This window comes from Leptodactylus fuscus, chromosome 1 (genome assembly GCF_031893055.1).
Source record: "Leptodactylus fuscus isolate aLepFus1 chromosome 1, aLepFus1.hap2, whole genome shotgun sequence".
Classification (NCBI taxonomy): Eukaryota; Metazoa; Chordata; class Amphibia; order Anura; family Leptodactylidae; genus Leptodactylus; species Leptodactylus fuscus.
In genome coordinates this window covers 225046253-225064077 of record NC_134265.1, presented here as the reverse complement: position 1 = coordinate 225064077, position 17825 = coordinate 225046253, and the positions used below count along the sequence as shown (strand labels likewise).

The 17825-nt window shown below is 38.8% G+C and overlaps 1 protein-coding gene across 5 annotated transcripts in view; it reads left to right on the top strand.

Moving 5' to 3' along the window:
* Positions 1–17825, top strand: part of PSD3 (pleckstrin and Sec7 domain containing 3) — a 396137-nt gene that overhangs the window by 261348 nt on the left and 116964 nt on the right. Inside the window, exon 1 of one of the 5 annotated variants that reach the window (XM_075283720.1) lies at positions 1467–2095. The exons of the other annotated variants lie outside the window; for them this stretch is intronic. Within the exon in view, the coding sequence (XP_075139821.1) occupies positions 1928–2095 (168 nt within the window). The 5' untranslated portion in view covers positions 1467–1927. Of the gene's footprint in view, positions 1–1466; positions 2096–17825 lie in introns of those variants that run through there. 5 annotated transcript variants of the gene reach the window in all.

The window sequence follows — 17825 nt, the reverse complement described above, 5'->3', positions numbered from 1 at the left end:
CAAACCCTTCAAACGGAAACTGGAACGCAGATGTGAACCTATCCTTACATCTCTATGAAACCTCTTAACATTTGGGCTTCATGAAGATGTGCAATACCTGAGCTTTAAGCTCTATAGACATTTTAAGCAGTGTAGGAGAAATAAAAAGAAAAATGATTTGAATGAAAGGATAAGCTGTGAGGAGTAGTAGGAAGACAAGTAATAAAGTAAGCTGAAGGACAGTCAGAGGACCTGCTGACTAAAGCAGATCTATCACCTTGACAGTTCCACAGAAAATAGAATAGGTAAATCCTAGATTGCAGCAATGGAATATGAATATGTCCACCATTACATCTTTTTACATAGCATCAGGCCATCATATAGCAGATTCTGCTGGGTAGTTTACTGGACAATAAAATAGGAGCACAAGGGTCAATGCAAGTGTAGTACAAATGCTGCGTGTCTGACATACAGATTTGCCAGGCATGTAGATGAAATTTTAACAGACTTGCACACTGCAGAAATTGACTTCCATTCAGGAATTGGCTTAAGCCTTTTCAATCTGCAACACACAATTTTCTGCTGCAAATTGTCACCATGGATTTTTACCTTTTCAGTATATAGGGGTGAAATCTGCAAGGAAATCTGCATGTTATATAGATATTGGCTGCAGATTTGCTAATAAATCCCATGCTGGCATTTCAGTGGGATAATCCACCTGTCTGCAGATACCTAAACCTATACAGTTGTTTTAAGACATTGAAGCAAGACAAATCTGGAGACATATGAAGTAGTATTAATAATAATCATACCAATGCTATCTAAGTCGAAGAGTTTTGAAGACTAGTGAGGATGACCTTCATGGGATATTGAAGAGAAGTGAAGCATGGTGCATATTTCAGTGTCCGTCGTCCAGGGTATTTGATATTGACAACATGTCTAGCAGGGGATTACATTTTAACAAAGTCTATACAAGTAACGTGTTGATTTGTATTTCTGCACCGTATACATGGGAAGCACGCCTCTATGTGGGCTGCATGCCAGTGGTTTTCTCTAGGGTGATGATACAGGGAATACCTATGCTAGTCTAGTGCTTGACACCGTAACAATAGGGCATAGGACAGACCTGTTAATTTTAATGTTGGCAAATGTGTAAAAGCGTAGCTTGCAGCATGTTGGCAGTCCGTTGAAGTCTGAAATCTCTGGTGATTTGAGAATAGAAAAATCGGTACCACTGCTTGTTTTTTGTTTTTTGGCTGTGTGCCATTATTTCATTTAATAATTTGCATTACCCCTTTAGGCTTAAAAAAGACAAGAATCCAAAGAGCCAATGGTTTAACCGTCTAGACCACCAGTGATTTGTATTAAGTTACTACTTACCCCACAGGTTTTATTCTGCTAACATGTTGCAGTCTCACGTAACATGGATAGGATTTAAAGCTGCCTTGCTTTTCTTTCTGCTTTCTGATGGAGTAGAGATTGACAGACTGTTCTGGGATTTTATTTAGCTGAATGCAGACACTGAGCTGGCAGCAGAAGAGTTATAGTAGTGTTATTTGGATCGCAATTAATTACTTGCCTGGGTAACTGCCATTGCTTCCTGCATGTAGATTTAGGTGTATGTGTGTGTGTAAGAGACAAAAGAGGGGGGGGGTGGAGAAGAGGCTGGATTTCATTTTTTTTCTAACTTACAGCCAGTGACGTGAGATATGCCTGGAACGATCAGGCAGAATGAAAACAGTAGATTTGAAGATGCTGGCACAAGCAGCCTTGTGCATCTTAAGCAAATGCTGATCATCTCTGCATTGCAAACTGCACATGTAGAGTCCGTTTAGTGGGGTTTCCAGACTAACCAAATTTGCTAAGGAGTGAATTGTGCCTTTTTTCATCTCTTGATTTTTTTTTCTCTGCACCTGTGCTTTCCTATTTCCAAACTGAGCCTTTAGAAATGATTGGGGTTAACAGTGTCCAAAGCACAAGCAAGGTGCGGGTGAGAGCCACAGGCTCTGTGAAATATGCCCGGGAGGAATCTGTCCGCCGTCAGTCCCACAGGTCCAAATCCCTAAAAATCTCCCATTCATCTGAATTCTCAACTGGACATGTCAAAGAGAGCAAGGTATAGTAACTTGCAATTCTGCCACTCACAAATTGTCTGCATGTCTTTTATCAAATTACTAGATCAATATTGTGTATTGTCTTTTTTAGGATTATCAATGTTTAGATGGATAGGTCAGCTATTTAGGTAGCTCAGTAACCCCAGAATATTTGTGCATGTGTGCAAAATGGGCTTATATTTGTAGTACTGTGATAGTCTGTACTAAGATTATATGGAGAAGAAAAGCACATCTTTAGCTTTCTTGCCACGTTCATTCGATTTCTGCGTGTGTGATACTACAGCACTTATGTGTTGTCTCCACCAAAGCTGGTCTGTTAGTTTTACTATTAAAATACTAATTAGGGGATGTCATAGCTGAATTGCATAATTATGGTATATTCTGAGCATCAATAGCACAATATTCTCCCTCATGTAAATGTAATTAATTAAAAAAATAAGTCGTCATTGGTAAAATGAATATGAGATCTGTTAATTATGTCAGTGAGACACACAACAGTGCAGGGGGAGATGCTGCATGTGCAGACATAATGGTGAATCTTATTCATGGTGATATCCAAATAGTTCTGCATCTATTATCACTGTACACTAAACCAACCCTGGGCATGTTAACAAGCGTCTAATTAGGCTGTGCGGGCATTCCAGGGCTGTGTACATAAGCATATACAGTATCAAGATGACATGAGGACTGCTATATGGAAGCAGTACAGGCTGTCATTAGAAGAGATCTCGGGCTACTCCCTTTTATTTCCTTTAGTAATAACCACAATTAATGAAATGACTCATTAGTTGACACAATATTTGCTTCATGTAGGTGTGTGCCAATTTACATAGAAATTGTTTATTAGAAGGCATGCCACTAAAATATATTTTAATATGTTAGATTAGTTCATCCATGGAAAAGAATTGGCTTTTTATATTGGATAATGTGGTTATTTGTACTAACAAGATAATGCCATTGACAAACTTACCCCTAGGATGTTGTGCTTGTTAAAAGCTGCTTTTGTAAAGGTCAACGTCATATTATTATTTTATTTTTTTTATATTGGGCACCATGGATGTAAAATGGCCACTGGGCAAAATGCAGCTCTGGCAGTTAGTTAAAAGTATTAGTGTCATTGAAACAAAGTATTATCATTGCTTCCTCCTGGCAACCACATGGCTGTATGCGTCACATGGCAAAATAAAAACATCTCCAGAATGTAAGAAATGGAGAAATCCCCAGAATGTCAGCACATGACAGTGAACACCCCGCTGTCCCCATCTGGAGTGTCAGCAAGACCATCACTAAAGAATTCATTCTCAATGGATGATGGATGCACTCGCGTCCTTCACACACAGTCTTGTCAACATTGACTAAACTACTTATGATGAATGAAAGGGTTAATAAATGTAGTTAATATACATGTATGTTATGCTGAGATTGTCTCTTTGCTATGTGAAGTAGTCAATGATAATCAGTCTAATAAACTGCTTTTAGCATTGGTTCGTTTCCAATACCAGCCAACACCTTCTTTCCTAGTGGATCCATTGTGAATCTTACAAGTGGTAATTACTGTCAGTACATCAAAGAACTATGTCTATAGTGTAACTGGAGATTCCTACTATGATAGAAATCGTCATTTAGTAGTGCATTATAGCAAGTGTAAAATGTCAAGACAAGGAACAACAGCTTCATTAATATTCTTGATATATTTATGTTGTAAATTTGGAGATTAAAAGATACCAGCTGAAGTTTTCATGCCATGCCTTGGTTGAATATAGATGACACGACTTCAGTGTTAGGTAAAGAAGAGTTAAATCTGATGTAAAGTATGAGACCATAAATTAGGATGGAGTCACCTTGGAATGGTATGACCTTTCTCACAATCCTTTCAACTTTCATATGGCTGAAATAAATAAATGTGACTTCTGTTGTCCATGCATAAAATGCAGAACAATGCCTTTGGCCCACCAGGACACAAATCCCAGGGTAATGATGATAAATTTATTAAATTGAAACCTTTTTAGCCTTTTTAGAATGAGTGTATAAATAGGAGGTTCTGAAATGGCAAACAGAGACAGGCCTGGGTTCCAGAGGGGGCTTAAAGGTTCCCTAAAAAAAATGGTAATTACAGATTTTTGGGTCTAAGAGCCTCAAATTACACCATTTTTACTTGTGTGCTATTCTCTACACATGAGCATCACAGAGAAGAAGGAATCCCCATTTCAGTGTTGCAGCATTGAAATTCTCTTTGATGCCTGTAGGTGTCAGGGTAGAGGGACCTTGTTGTTAACATGAAAAGAATCTAACAGTGTATATATAGATGGAAACTAAATTGATGTTCAAAGATGATTTATAGTCAACTAAACATTAATATGCTTATACTTTTTTTGATTTATGAAACGTTCACACCTGTATTTGGGTTAAAAAAGTGGTTACCCTCGGAAACCCGCAGTCCCCATAGACTATAATGAGGGCCGCTGGGGAATGGAATCCCTAGGCGGAGACTTGGCGCAGGTGTGAAACTAGCCTGACCTCATTATACTCATCCTGAGTTGCGATTACAGTACTCATACTTTATTAGTATGCTTTGCGTTTTTTGTTGATGCTAGTGTCACAACCCAGTGGAGGAAACCTGAGGATAGGAGTAGCAGTTGTTGTGTTGGTGATAACATTGGTAAGTCAAAGATACTCAAGGAGGTGCTCCCACTACCGTTGGTGACCATTAGTAGTGTCCGTAGCTATTGTCAGTTATAAGATTTTAGCAACGGACACTAGCTGAACAGTCAGTAATCCGTTAAAATTTCCATTCATTTCAATGGGATTTTATTTGTGTCTTCAATGGGATTTTTTTTATCTTGAGAAGCACTACTGTAGATCAATGTATAAGATTTCAATGTGCCGTCCATGTGTTTTTCTTTTATCTTGTGTCCGTTTATACCCAATCTGTCAAAAGTCAGTTTTTTTCCAGCGGACAAAAAAAATCCTACATGCAGGACTTGTGTCCATTTGAAAAGACAGATTCTTGACAGGTGGCAAGTATCCATTTTTTTTTTTTTTAACATTGAAGTCTATGGGCAACGGACTTATAACGGACCGTAACTGATAGCCATTAGTTACTGTCCATTATTTTGTGTCCGTTTTCTGCGCATGCTCAGAAAGCAGAAACAAAAAACAGACACATTAACATCAGTTAGTGTCTGTTATGATGGGTGTCTGGTTTTATTTATTTATTTATTTTAACGGAAAACGTCACAACAGAATCCAGCTGTAGTATGAACCCTACCTTACTCCTCCAGGCCACCTCCCAAGTCAGACACTGAAAGGAGGGGGGTGTCTAATGGTGGTAATGGTTCTTCCCCAGTTGGAGAGGGGTCTCTCTTTCACTGATCTGTGTTGGTGTTTGATAGGATCCTGATGGGTCAGCACAAGAATGGCTCAGGAGGCAGTGCTACAGTTGAACCAAGGTATACGTTTACTGTGAGAACTTGTAACACACAACTCATGTTACTTTAATGGCTATTTCTAGACTTGGGATGAGGGATGCCCAGTATAAGATGGTGGTATGGTGCCTTTCTCCACTCCAAAAAATATATGTCTTTGCCTCCCTTTATTTTTCTCTGCAAACTGCTGTCAGCTGCTGTACTCTGATGACGACTAAAACTGTGCTTTATCAGAGTTTCTGTTATCTCTGTATGTAAATCCAGAATTTACAGCAAGCACAGAGAAAGCTTCTAGTCTGAGATGATAACCAGGAATTGGAGGAGGGAGACATCAGGAAGTCAGGAGAAATCCTGAGATGGAAAAATCATGTAGCAACATCAGTATAGCTAGGCCATCTCTGTAGTAAGTAGCTAATAAATTCTGCCACTACAGAAAACATCTTAATGCTGCTTGTAATAGTCAAGCTCCTTATACTGATTGTTTACACACTTTGATAATGGCACTCATGGTGGTCATTTGAGTCCCATTTCTACATGGTTCATGATTCTGATACAATTCATATAACCCACCAGCTGCATATTATTGACCAATATCATAGACCTATGGCAAATGCTGTTTTAACTGTATATAATTAAAGATATTTTCCAGGTTTATAAAATTTAGCTTTTCTTTTTGTTTCCAGAAACTGTGCCAGTCTTGTCCATGTTTGTGTTCAAACTTTAGTCCATGCTCTATAATGAGTTACTTGCAGTAACAACACAATCCATGGAAAATGGTGGTGCTGTTTCTGGAAAACTGCTTATGCTTATAAACCTCTTTAATGACAATGTAAGGTATTAAACATTTTTCATGAATCTATTGCAGACATTGCTGCAGTGCCAGAACATGTCTGACATTGATAGCTCTTCCACTAGTGTATGCCTCAACAATATCTGTATGTTTGCAGATGTCATGAGGACCTAGAAGACCACTTAGCAGGTCTTTGATTTTTTTTGATACAGAAAGTGTACTTGTATCACCGATCTGCATAGTAAAAAATATGCAAATCTATTCTGCAGGATGTAATTAGGAGAACAGTGCCTCTGTATGCTGCCCTCTAGTGGCAGCCCCCTTAACATCATGCATGACTCAGTTAATAAGCCTACTGACATGATGTGGGGGTTTATTGCCAAATTAGTATTTCTATTCCAAAAGGTAAAAGGAAAATGTTTGTTTTGGTACCGTGTTAGCCAGAACAGATTCCCAGCTATGGACAGCGCTGTTTCGGTCTTTTGGACCTCCTCAGCATAGCGCAGGGATACTGATTTGGCAGAGTGAGAGACTATAGATCAGGGTCAGGGGATAATCATACACATTAGGGAGAGTGTGTGCCTACATAGGCTTACGGAGACTTACACGTCATTTCTGCTCCGCTAGGGATTCAGGAATGACTTGGAAGTCTCTGTACGCCTATGTAGGCACACACTCCCCCTAATGTGTATGATTATCCCCTGGCCCCGATCTCCATAGTGTCACTTTTTGGAAACAAGCAATATAAAACACTATACATCAATCTGCTCAGCTTCCACTGCTCTATAACATACTGCTACTGTTTGGATTGTGATAGGTTCCTTTTTATGGATTGTGGCACCTATGTCAATGATTTCTGGTTGTACATAGTAGTACAATACTGTACCCAGATTAGCTGCCCACAAATGTTCTGCATTTATATGCTAAAAGATTTTTCAATCATATAGTGACACATTTCCCTCACTTCCATATATAAGATATAAGTGCCCTTGGTCCTGTATTTTTTTTTATTTTTTTTTTGTAGATTGTGAGCCCCACATAGAGCTCACAATGTACATTTTTCCCTATCAGTATGTCTTTTTTGGAATATGGGATGGAAATCCATGCAAACACGGGGAGAACATACAAACTCCTTGCAGATGTTTTTTTGACTTTGGCAGGATTTGAACACCAGGACTCCAGTGCTGCAAGGCTGCAGTGCTAACCACTGAGCCACCGTGTGGCCCCCGGTCCTGTATTTCTTGGAAGATCCAGTTGATGTCCGTCTTTAGCCTGACCGCCCCATACACACCCATTGTATTTAGTTTTTATTTACAAATATCGTTATAGATCTCTCTGAAACTAGTGGGATTACCATTTGTTATAGAAAATCCTTGTTAGAAAGTAACATCATAGAGTTTTAATGTGTTTCTTTTAACATTTAGCCTCAGTAGAGAAGACTGTGCTTTACAATAGCTGAAGACAGGACATGCACTACTTTTGTAAGCCCTGGATGCAGTCAGAGGCACTTGCCATAAGATGTCACTATAAACCTTTTCTATTCTGAAAAAAATCTCCCTTATTTGTCAAATTTTTGATACAAAATGCTATTCTTTCCCATGTTTTATAAGGGTGTGTTTGCTAGAATGCGGAGGCAATGCGGTTAAAAAATTTTACGAATAAAAAAAAAACCAAAAAAAAAAAAAACAGTCAAAATATTCTTGTAATAAACAAGGACAAAAAAATGAATATTAAGGAAACTTAAAAAAATGCATTGATATTATATATAGCAAAATAGTAAAAGAAAGGCAGGATATAATCAGAGCTGAAGAAAGCAAATGCGAGTAGGAAGATGAACAGCAGGAATTAAAAATGCAGTGTACTAGGAAGGTGTAAGGAATAAAAGAAATTTTTAAAAAAAAGTATGGAGGGGACAAGTTTTGCCCTTCAGCTTGATGTGGTTTAGATAGACCTATAAATCTATGAATTAATTTGTTTTCCCTATACTACAAAAGCAGAAAAATATCTTTTCAGCTCTTGAAGGCAGTAAGGTGAAATCCACCTAGATTTGCTGTGTTGTTCAGCCAAGTAGAATCTACCTGTGATTAATTCTTCTGCTGCTTGTAGGCGAAGGTGCCATTAATATTGGTGATGTAGGACAGTGACCTTGAAGCAATGCGTTTCAAATGAGCAGAGCGTGTTGTTTTACCCATGAAACTCCCTTACATACACACATCTATATATCACATGCTGGACTACTCGCAAGTCCCTTGAACTATGTGTGCCCCAACAATAAAAATTAATCCTTGATTTAAAAATAAATAAATAAAAATCTTCTGTTGCTTTACATTTGACCCAGGGACCCTGTTGCTTCAGGCACCATCTGCATAGAATTTGTGGGAGTTTTCTCTGGTGTCTTCAGTTTTTTTGGGTTTTTCCCCCCACACAAAGCACAATGATGTAAATTCAGTAGCCAGTTTCCCTATGCATTCTTATTAAACAGTGTAAGTTTTATAGCCAATGATAAGATTACCTGCACTTAAAGGACCAAAGTTAAGAATTTTTGTGGGAATACATCAATCTAAAAATAAATGGCTGTTCTTATATGATGATGGCTAACAGATTGTGACCCCCATTCATCAGGGTTAATTTAAGAAAAGTTGGAGATTACATTTATTAAAACAGAATTTCTTATGGTTGAATCATTGAGGAATAATAGTGGGAATATTCTAAGATGATTGATTTATAAAGCATATGTAAATTAACAGTTTTTCTGTTTTTATACCTGCTAAAAATGACTGTCTATTCCATGTCTCCTCATACTCCTCCTTAGTGCTAAATAGCAACAGCAGACAAGCATGCGTAAACTTATTCCGTAGAGACAAAACCAATCTCTTGTACAGGTAAGGGAGCGTTCACACTACCGTCTGTGTCCGACAGGTAATGTCCGCTGCTAATGTCCGTTCAAAATCTTGTGCGGACATTAGCAGCGGACACTAGCTTTGTCTGTGACATTTTGCATTGATTTAAATGGAGATCGGGTGCGTTTTTTTACTGTCCGTCGGTGTCCTTAAGTGTCCGTTCCCAAAGATGTTGGACTTTTCAAGCGGACAGCAAAAACCTACATGTCGGGTTTTGCTGTCCGCTTGAAAAGTCGGACATCTTTGGGAACGGACACTTAAGGACACCCACGGACAGTAAAAGAACACACCCAATCTCCATTTAAATCAATGCAAAATGTCACGGACACAGATAGTGTCCGCTGCTAATGTCCGCACAAGATTTTGAACGGACATTAGCAGCGGACACTAGCTGTCTGACACCAACGGTAGTGTGAACGCTCCCTAAGCAGAATAGAGAAATTGAGCTGTAACATTTAATTTGATCTCCCCATCAGCTTTTCCAGTGGTGATATTTCTCTTTGCACAGAATCCTCACCACAAAGTTATCATGGTCAATCTACTCTTCAGACTGCTTTTTGATGCTTATCCCCATCTAACTTCAATTTATGGCCGATCCCAAGGATAAGTCCTCAATTAATAAGTCCTGAAAAACTCCTTTAACCACTTATATCTGCTTATTCAAACATGCTAGAGCTATTAAACGGTGCCTTTTGTAACTACATTTTTTTTTCACTACACTCTCCAATGCAAAAGTCAGAAGTCCCAACAGGTTAAACTACAGAAAAGAATAAAAAAGTTTTTCCATACTTTTTTTTTTTTTTTTTTTTTTTTACTTCTACGTAAAGTGAAGGCATAAACCTCCAGGGGTTCACACTTGGGCCCCTGTGAGCTCTGTGTCATTCCACTGCGTTTCCGTGCTAAGCCCCGGAGAAACTGGACAAGGGACGGCTTCCTGGCGGTCAATTTTAAAACCCATTCATTTCAATGGATTTTAAAAGCAAATTGCGGGTGTCCACCTGCATACTCTCTGTGGGAAAATAGGTTTTTTTTTTTGGCCAGACACAAAGTCCTGCATGTCTGACTTTGTGTCCGGCCCAAAAAAACGGTTGTCCTGCAGAGAGGCTGCAGACGGACACTGGCGGTATGCTTTTAAAATCCATTGAAATGAATGGGTTTTGAAAGTGACCACCAGGAAACCGTCCCCTGTCCAGTTTTGCCGGAGCTTAGCACGGAAACCCTGTGGAATAACACAGAGCTCACAGGGGCCCAAGTGTGAATGCCCCCTAGCAAGTCTTATAAAGGCTATTTTTATGCAATCACTGGTAAACGGTGAGCTGACAAAAAACTCACAAATTTAGGGCTTCTAATTTCTAATGTAATTTTAGCAAAAATCATTATATGGGTTTAACTGCTATATTGAGCACTTTTATATTATGGATAACAGCATTCATTCCCCAGAATCATAAAGACCTTGAATGGTCTTGGCATGTTATCAGAATTTGTCAAGTTCCTACAACTAAAAGTTCTGCCAATTGCAGTATTTATAAAGGCATGTTAGGCATATCTACAGTACATAGTATGTAGCTGGGATTGAACTGGCCTGTAGACATGCTGGACATCATATGATGCAAACAGCCCAATCACTACTGCACTAATCTGACATAAAGCTTGGCACAGTAGAGGGCAGTTCATTCTGGAACTCACTACTTCATGACTGACTTTAATGTAGTGACTTGTGTTTGCACGGCCGAGTTCAATGTTAGACATATGGCCCATGTATGGTTGTGGTTTTTTTGTTTTATTTTTAAGATTTTTGCCCCATTCCTAGGGATCCCCTTTAATTGTAGGTTATATGATTTCTACTGATCTCATGGTTATAGCAGCCACTAAAGTTGATAAGTCCTGTTCTTAAGTAAATCTATCAAAGATCCAATAAACATCAGGAGATTGACTTAGGAATCAGAGCTGTTAATAACAAATTTAGTCTGGGTTAATTGAGTAGAAATAGGAGATTTCTGTAAGCTGCTTCTCAGCATACACATATACGTGCTACTTTATGTTATCTGCTTATGAATTATGGCAAATGAGTTAACATATATTTATATACAGTAAATACTGCAATGATACAATATAGTACACTTAAAATGATCCTTGAGACCACATTGTGCACACTATACCTAATGTATGGCGTGACCACATTATCTACGACCACAGCCATGTAGTCATAAAACTGCCTACTTGTCGTGACAAGTGCACTTAAATCATTTAACTTGTCTCAGAAAAGGCAAGGACGTTCACAACAAAGTGAATGCATTTGTAGAAAAGAAAGACAAATGTTCTGTTATTGTAGCAGACCTGAAGATTGACAGGGGAGAAGCTCTCTAGGTGTATGACTTTTAGCACACAACAGGACTTGACACAGGGGATGAAAATGTTACAAAAGAGAAAATCCTTTAGCAGCAATGGAAAAACTTGAGAGTTTGCCAGGTTTAGCTTGTTCTTCTGAGGCTAAAAACATTGTCATGGTTGGTTAGTGAGAGCCACTTTGCTCGTGCACTCTGCCTCTTCATCTGTTGGAATTACTGCAGCAGACTGCTTGGCCGGCTGGACTCTTGCTGTATACATTAGCATCGCTTTCTGTGATGAGTGGACCAAGAAGGAAGAGTCTTTTGTGTGCCTGAATATATAGATCATTGGCAGGTCACAAAGATCACCTTTCACACCCTGTTAAGGAAGTATAATGATATCCCTGCTTGATCTTTTACAAACTATAGTGAAAACTGTACATTATTAAATACAGATTTCATGTTCTTCTAAGTGTTAAGAGTTTTTGCTCTGTCATGCAGTATGCCAGTAAACTTACATATTGCCATAGATATGGTTTCATCTCAATATATCCCACTTAAAATATTAGATGAGTGACTGCATACACTACCCAGAGAGACCTCTCAATTTGAGGTCAGCGGACTATTCTGTTATATATGCAAATAATCTCTCATGCCAAGGTCACATTTACTCTGCTCTTTTCCAGCAATCTTACTACTATATAATGTACTAAAGTGAAGCTTTAGCTTTTCCCAATAGCCCTATCAAGTGCACAAGGCTAATATGAGCTATTCCCTAAGTGCAGTTTCTTACTGCTTTGCATTATTTTCCATCTATTTCCATCCATATTCCAGTTTCACATACAGCTTTTGGCAGCTAGAGAGTGCACATTATTAATCACCTTTAGTTAGCCGTAGGGAGGCCTACACTGAGCCAGAATGCCAACCTAGACAATAAAAGCACTCTTTGTGTGGGACTTCATTAATAAAATTCTGTTATATTGTTTGTACTGCATGCAGAGGGCATGCACAAACTCAATAGACTGTAGTAGGTGTAATCAAGGAGTGAGGAATGTCCCCATATACATCCACAAAATATATGTATTGCAAGTTGACCCAACTTTTCAAGACCATATAATTTTGTGATATTCTGTCCCTAGATGTTTATCCTATATGTGACTGTGTGCACTTACCTAGTGGTTATATTGTGGTTACCTAGTGGTTAGCCTGTGAAGGATTTTGGTAGCATGTTGTGATATTGTCCTAATCACACTATACTGATGTGTCCTCCAAATTCTATTTTCAGAACCGCAGAATTTTGTGTTCTTATGTCACAAGATATATATCCCACTAATTGTATTATGGTTTAAAGCAGGTCAATGCCTTTGCTAACATATAGTGATATCGTATTGAATTGGTTTCACAAAACACGGTCATTAATCATACTTGATCTAAGTTATGGATGGAAACATGTGCAGTAGTAAAACCAGAAAGTGTGCCTTTCTATGCAGCAGGAAGAGGATCACTAAATTGGATCCAAAATATAAATAATGGTAAATCACATTATACAGCAGATTCTTTCTAAATGTTAAACAGATTGCTAACATCTAACACGTATTTTACTTGTGGGTTTGTCATTAAACAGACTGAGAAATTACGGTAGTATACGGAATGGGTTACAGCATTGGTTCTGAAATGTTAATACATGACATGAAGGTGTATAGCAGAGTCTACTTGTCCTTGTGATGCAAAGAATGAGAACATAAAATCATTCAATCCGTTCTGTTCTACTGTTCACAAAGACAGATGCAATTTTCTATTTTGGATTATGAAGGGAAATAAGCCTTTCATTATTTATACACGTATTTATCAATATTGTGCCATGTTCAAGGCAAAGCGGATTAAACTCTGCATAATTTTAAAGCAGGTATGCTACAGAATATTGGTAGCATGTGAGGTTACAGTAATAGTTGCTTCATTTAGACAGCAAACATGGAGCATCAAAGTGCAAAAAAAAAAAAATGCATGAAGCCTAGACTTAAAGGGATCCTATCATTTAAACACATTTTTTTTTTCTCCCTACCACGTTGGAATAGCCTTAAGAAAGGTTATTCGTCTCCTACCTTTAGTAGTCTTCTTCGGGCCGGCATTCGCTTGAAATACCAGTTTTCGCCGGTATGCAAATGAGTTCTCTCGCAGCACTGGTGATGGACCCCAGCGTCCCCAATGCAGAAAGAGAACTCTCTCCAGCACCGACTCAATTTTCGTCAGGAACGTCTTCTTCCTGTGTCTTTTTCTGGCACAGGCTTTGAAACTTGTAGGCCTTAGGCAGAGCGTACTGCGCATGCCCGTGGCCACAAGAAAAACGGCTGCTTACAGAGTAAGTAAGCAGCCATTTTCTTGTGGCCTGTAGGGAATTAAAGGAACATGAATTTTCTAGTTTTCTTCTGGAAGTGACAATTGGACATACAATATTAAAGGGGATGTCCAGGATCATATAAGAGATGATGTAAGTAGTGTTTTTAAGGGGATTTGACTAGTGGAAGAAAAAAAAAAACACTGTAATATGGGCTTTCTATATGGAGGTACAGTCAACTGCTCTCATGTAGTCATAATTTTGGAAAGAGCATGATAAATATTAGAATGTTCAATAAATGGTCCATACTATGGAGAAATCCCTATTATACACATTAGCAACATCATACCTGTGAAATGGATCTGTTGTTTGCTCTTGATAAAGTATAGGTTAATGTGATTCTACTCTTTGGAAACAAACGCAAGCATTACATTTGCTAAAACAGCAGAATCTACAATATTGGGTATAATCTTTGGATTAGATCCAGAAGTATTTGGACAGTGACACAAGTTTTGACATTTTTGTTGTTTACCAAAACATATTCAATATAGTTAGTTGTATTACTAATATGGACTTTAAGTGCAGACTCCCAGATTCATTTATTTATTTATGCACATCCTAATAGGAGGAAGGGTTTAGGAATTACAGCCCTGTAATATGCAGCTGCCTCTTTTTCAAGGGACTAAAGGTAATTGGACAATTATCTCCAAAGCTATTTAATGGACTACAGGGGCTATTCTCTGGTTAATCCATCATCATTTAAGCAGGTAAAAGGTATGGCATTTGCATTTGGTAGCTGGTGCTTTGAATCCACGACATTTCTGTAAAAGGAGCTCCCCATTGAAGTGAAACAGATCACTATTAGGCTGGGGGGGGGGGGAAGAAATCAATCAGAGAGATAACAGAAATGTCAGGGGTGGCCAAATCAAAAGTTTAGTACTTTCTGTTTAAAAAACAAAACAAAAAAAAAACCAGTTGAGCTCGGGAAAATTCAGAAAGGCCTGGATGTCCATGTAAGGTGGATGATCACAGAATCCTTTCCATGGTGAAGAAAAACCCCTTCACAACACCCATCCAAGTGAAGTACTTTATCCAGGAAGTGGTTGTATCAGTATCTAATTCTACCATAAAGCGAAGACTTTACAGAAGGTTTACCACAAGATGCAGATCATTAAGGGGCAACACGGTGGCTCAGTGGTTAGCACTGCAGCCTTTCAGCGCTGAGTCCTGGGTTCGAATTCCTCCCGGAACATCTGCAAGGAGTTTTTATGTTCTCCCTGTGTTTGTGTGGATTTCCTCCCATTCCCATCCCTATATGGGGCTCGCAATCTACATTTTAAAAAAAGAAAAAAAAAAAAAAGATACAGATCATTAATGAGGACCTGCACCTGTGGTATTATATACCGCTTCAGTGTGCTGAATTCAGTGTACTTAGCTTTCTGGATGTGCATCCGGGTTCAGGAGGTATTGATGCCGCTAGTTTCGGCACTGATATCTCTTCACTGTCAGAAGGGCGGGCCTTACTGCCTAGAATCAATTCCACCCGAACAGTACTCTTCATATCAGTGTACTGTTAGAGAAGGTGTTCCTTACTGTGCAGTGAGGACGCTAAATATTAAGGCCCGCTCTTCTGACGGTGAAGGAATATTTGTGCAGAAACTAACAGCATTGATATCTCCTGCACCCAGGTGCATACCATCAAAGCTGGCACTGTGCTGAATTCAGCGCACTGTCAGCTTTCCAGTGGTATAGAAACTGCTAGTGCCAGAGGATATGAAAGGTCCTTAAAAATAGGCCAGATTAGATTTTGCAAAAAAAAATTAATTCTAAAGAAGCCAGCCAGTTCTGGGTCAGCATTCTTTGGATAGATGAAACTAAAGCATGGGCATGCATGGTTTCAAAAGGCACTGGGGTCAGTAGTGTTGTCATGATGTGACAGAAGCAGATGGATGAGTTCTGAAGTACTGTATACAGGGATATACTTTCTCCTCAGATTCAACCAAATACAGCAGGTTGATAGGATGGCGCTTCACAGTACAGATGGACAATGACCCAAAACATACTGCAAAAGCATTTAGGACAAAGAAGTGGAATATTCTGCAGTGGCTGAGTGAATCGCCAGACCTCAACCCATGCATTTCACTTTCTTTAAGGGGTTGTCCAGGGACTGTATATTTACTTGCCTATACACCCTCTGGATTAGCTCTGCCTTCTGGGTCATTCCACCCCTTCCTCTACCCATCTCAGTTAATTATGAGGGATCGGTGGAAGAGGGGCAAAGTGACCCGGAGGCTGATGGCCGCTTTGAATCACATGACCCAAAGGTCGTGACATGGTCCCGTGAAACCCTGAGTCCATGAGCTGCAATAACCTCGGACAGGTAAGTAAATTACCAGTCCCTGGACAACTATGTCAAAAAATACTGCAGAAAGTCCCACAAGCAAGCAGCAATTGCTGTGAGCTACAGTAAAGACCTGGCAGATCCTCACAAAAAAAGGAAATCCGGCGGTTGGTGATGTCCATTGGTTCCATACTTTAGGCAATCATTGCCTGCAAAGGATTCACTACAGTTTACAAAATATTAAAAATGTATATTTTACGTATGGTAATGTTAATTTGTCCAATTACTCATGATCCCCTGAAAAGATCTAGAAAAATTGTTGTTTATAAACGTTTCCCAGGATATTTTTGTTCAGCTCCTTGCTTTAAACCTGATAGTATAGACTTATTTCAAATCCAATGTGGTAGCATTGAGAGCCCAAATCATGACGATTCTGTCACAGTCCAAATATTTCTGGACCTAATTTGTATTATTTTTGGCATTACTAATTTGTGACAGGCAAATAACTTGCATAGACCATAGTTAAAAAAGAACTTGCTTGTTTGTAGATTATTGAAAGCTGATTTATCTAGCATCCTGTTCAATACATTGGCATTATCACACCTTGTCAGCAGCAAATTCACATATTTAAGTATTGATCAACCCTTTTCCCTGTTTTTATGATGCTTTGGGCTACATCATGTGATCCACAATAAAGTCGATTTCGTTTTGGAGTCAGCAGGTGTTACTTTTATGCCCTGCAGATGACTGCAGCATCGTGCACGACCAATAAATCGCCTGCCTTTCCAGTACGGGAGAGATAAATCTAACCCATATAAATGGCATTGTGATTCATGGCAGAGGTACAGAGGTGACTCTGATAAACGCACAGGATGTTGTTGTAAAATTTATTGGATAATTATGAGTGCCGCTGTCTTTTGACCTTCACAAACTCACCTCTTTCTTCATTGTTTTCTGATTTAGTTCACAGCCTTTTCTAAACTTCTACAACCAATTACAATTTCATTTAAACAAGCTCCGCTTCTGTGGAGTGGTGCGCCTGTGTGGAAATTGGCTTTGAGAATTCAGCAGTATTTGTACTATTTTTGTATTACGTAGTTCTGTTTTTGGCAATTGATTTGTGGCTATAGATATTATGCACCAGGATTACGTTACAGAAGTTTTCTGTTCATTGCAAAGAGGTTTTTTTTGTGTTTATATTATAATGCTTTTTTATCAGTTAACAGAACTTTCATTATATCAGCCAGAAACAATCTTGAATGTTTTACTAAGGCTGGATTTACAAGGCAAGTTTTTGCTGCACAAGGTTTTTAATTGCAGTAATAAGTAGCACATTACTATACATCTCACCATTAAACTGAAACCTCTGGTGTACTGGCTGTTTCCATATAAGTGAGATTCATAGTAACTTGTGCTTCTTATTATTGCAAAGAAAAAAATGCTGTTCTGCAGAAAAAAGTGCAGTGTTAACTCAGCCTTAGGTATCGCAGCCTGTGGCTTATGAGGTTGTCACCACAGCCCTAACGCTAATGCCCCATTTTGTAAAGTGAATGAGATTTTGGTTAATTTCATCCGCACATTGAAAAAAAACAGCTTTTCTGCAGCTTTCTTTTT